The sequence below is a fragment of the Egretta garzetta genome, unplaced genomic scaffold, assembly GCF_000687185.1.
Source record: "Egretta garzetta isolate BGI_Z169 unplaced genomic scaffold, ASM68718v1 scaffold83, whole genome shotgun sequence".
Lineage (NCBI taxonomy): Eukaryota > Metazoa > Chordata > Aves > Pelecaniformes > Ardeidae > Egretta > Egretta garzetta.
In genome coordinates this window covers 215,827-216,585 of record NW_009259105.1, presented here as the reverse complement: position 1 = coordinate 216,585, position 759 = coordinate 215,827, and the positions used below count along the sequence as shown (strand labels likewise).

Sequence of the window (759 nt, the reverse complement as noted above, 5' to 3'; positions counted from 1 at the left end):
CCCCCCAGGTGGATGTGACAGCCATGGCACGGCTCTTCAGCTACGTGGACGTGACCAACTATGGCTTCATTGTGGCTGTCCTCTCCATTGCCTTCAACCCGCTCTTCTGGAATGTGGTAAGAGCTGCCTGCATGCCGCCTGCCCCGTTCTTTTTAGCCTTCCTTTGCCAGCTACAGGGGGATCTCCTTTGGGCTGCACTGGAGGAAAAACCTTTTTTGGGGAAGGCTGCTGGGCTGGGTGGGGCAAACGGTGCTCAGGTATTGGGCGTTAGAAGTGGGTGAGCAGGGAGCTGGGCTGCAGAGAGAACTCCTGGGGCTGGGGGTGGCTGTGACGGGTGTCACAGAGGAGGTGAAGGTGAGAGCCGGCGTGGGATGCAGAAGGAATTAGGAGCTGAGCTTGGGAGAGGGGGCAAAGCAATCAAACCCATCCTTCAGCCACCTCCTGCCACACCTCCCACCCCAGCAGCCAGGCACTGGTCACCACTGGGACTGGGCATAAATGGCATTAACACCCGGTGGGGGGCTGCACTGGATACGTTGCCCACTGCTTGCCCTTGAAATACGTTGACAGCTGGTTGTGTGTGGATGGCAGGCAGCAAAAACAGCCAGCCAAAAGTTAACCTGAAGAATGTCCCCCTCCATCGTGCTGCAAAGCCTGGCACAGAGCTGCAGAGCTGGCAGCAAGCCAGCCCTAAGCAGGAGCGGGGATACCAGTGCACAGGTGATGCTCGCTGTCCCTGGGGGTGCCGGATCATCCGCT

General features: G+C 58.9%; 1 protein-coding gene across 1 annotated transcript in view; it reads left to right on the top strand.

Moving 5' to 3' along the window:
* Nucleotides 1–14: 14 nt before the first annotated feature.
* The window catches only part of PEMT (phosphatidylethanolamine N-methyltransferase), a 40,711-nt gene continuing 39,966 nt past the window's right edge, over nt 15–759 (top strand). The window contains exon 1 of the mRNA XM_009635313.2: nt 15–116. Within this exon, the coding sequence (XP_009633608.1) occupies nt 24–116 (93 nt within the window). The 5' untranslated portion in view covers nt 15–23. The remainder of the gene's footprint in view (nt 117–759) is intronic.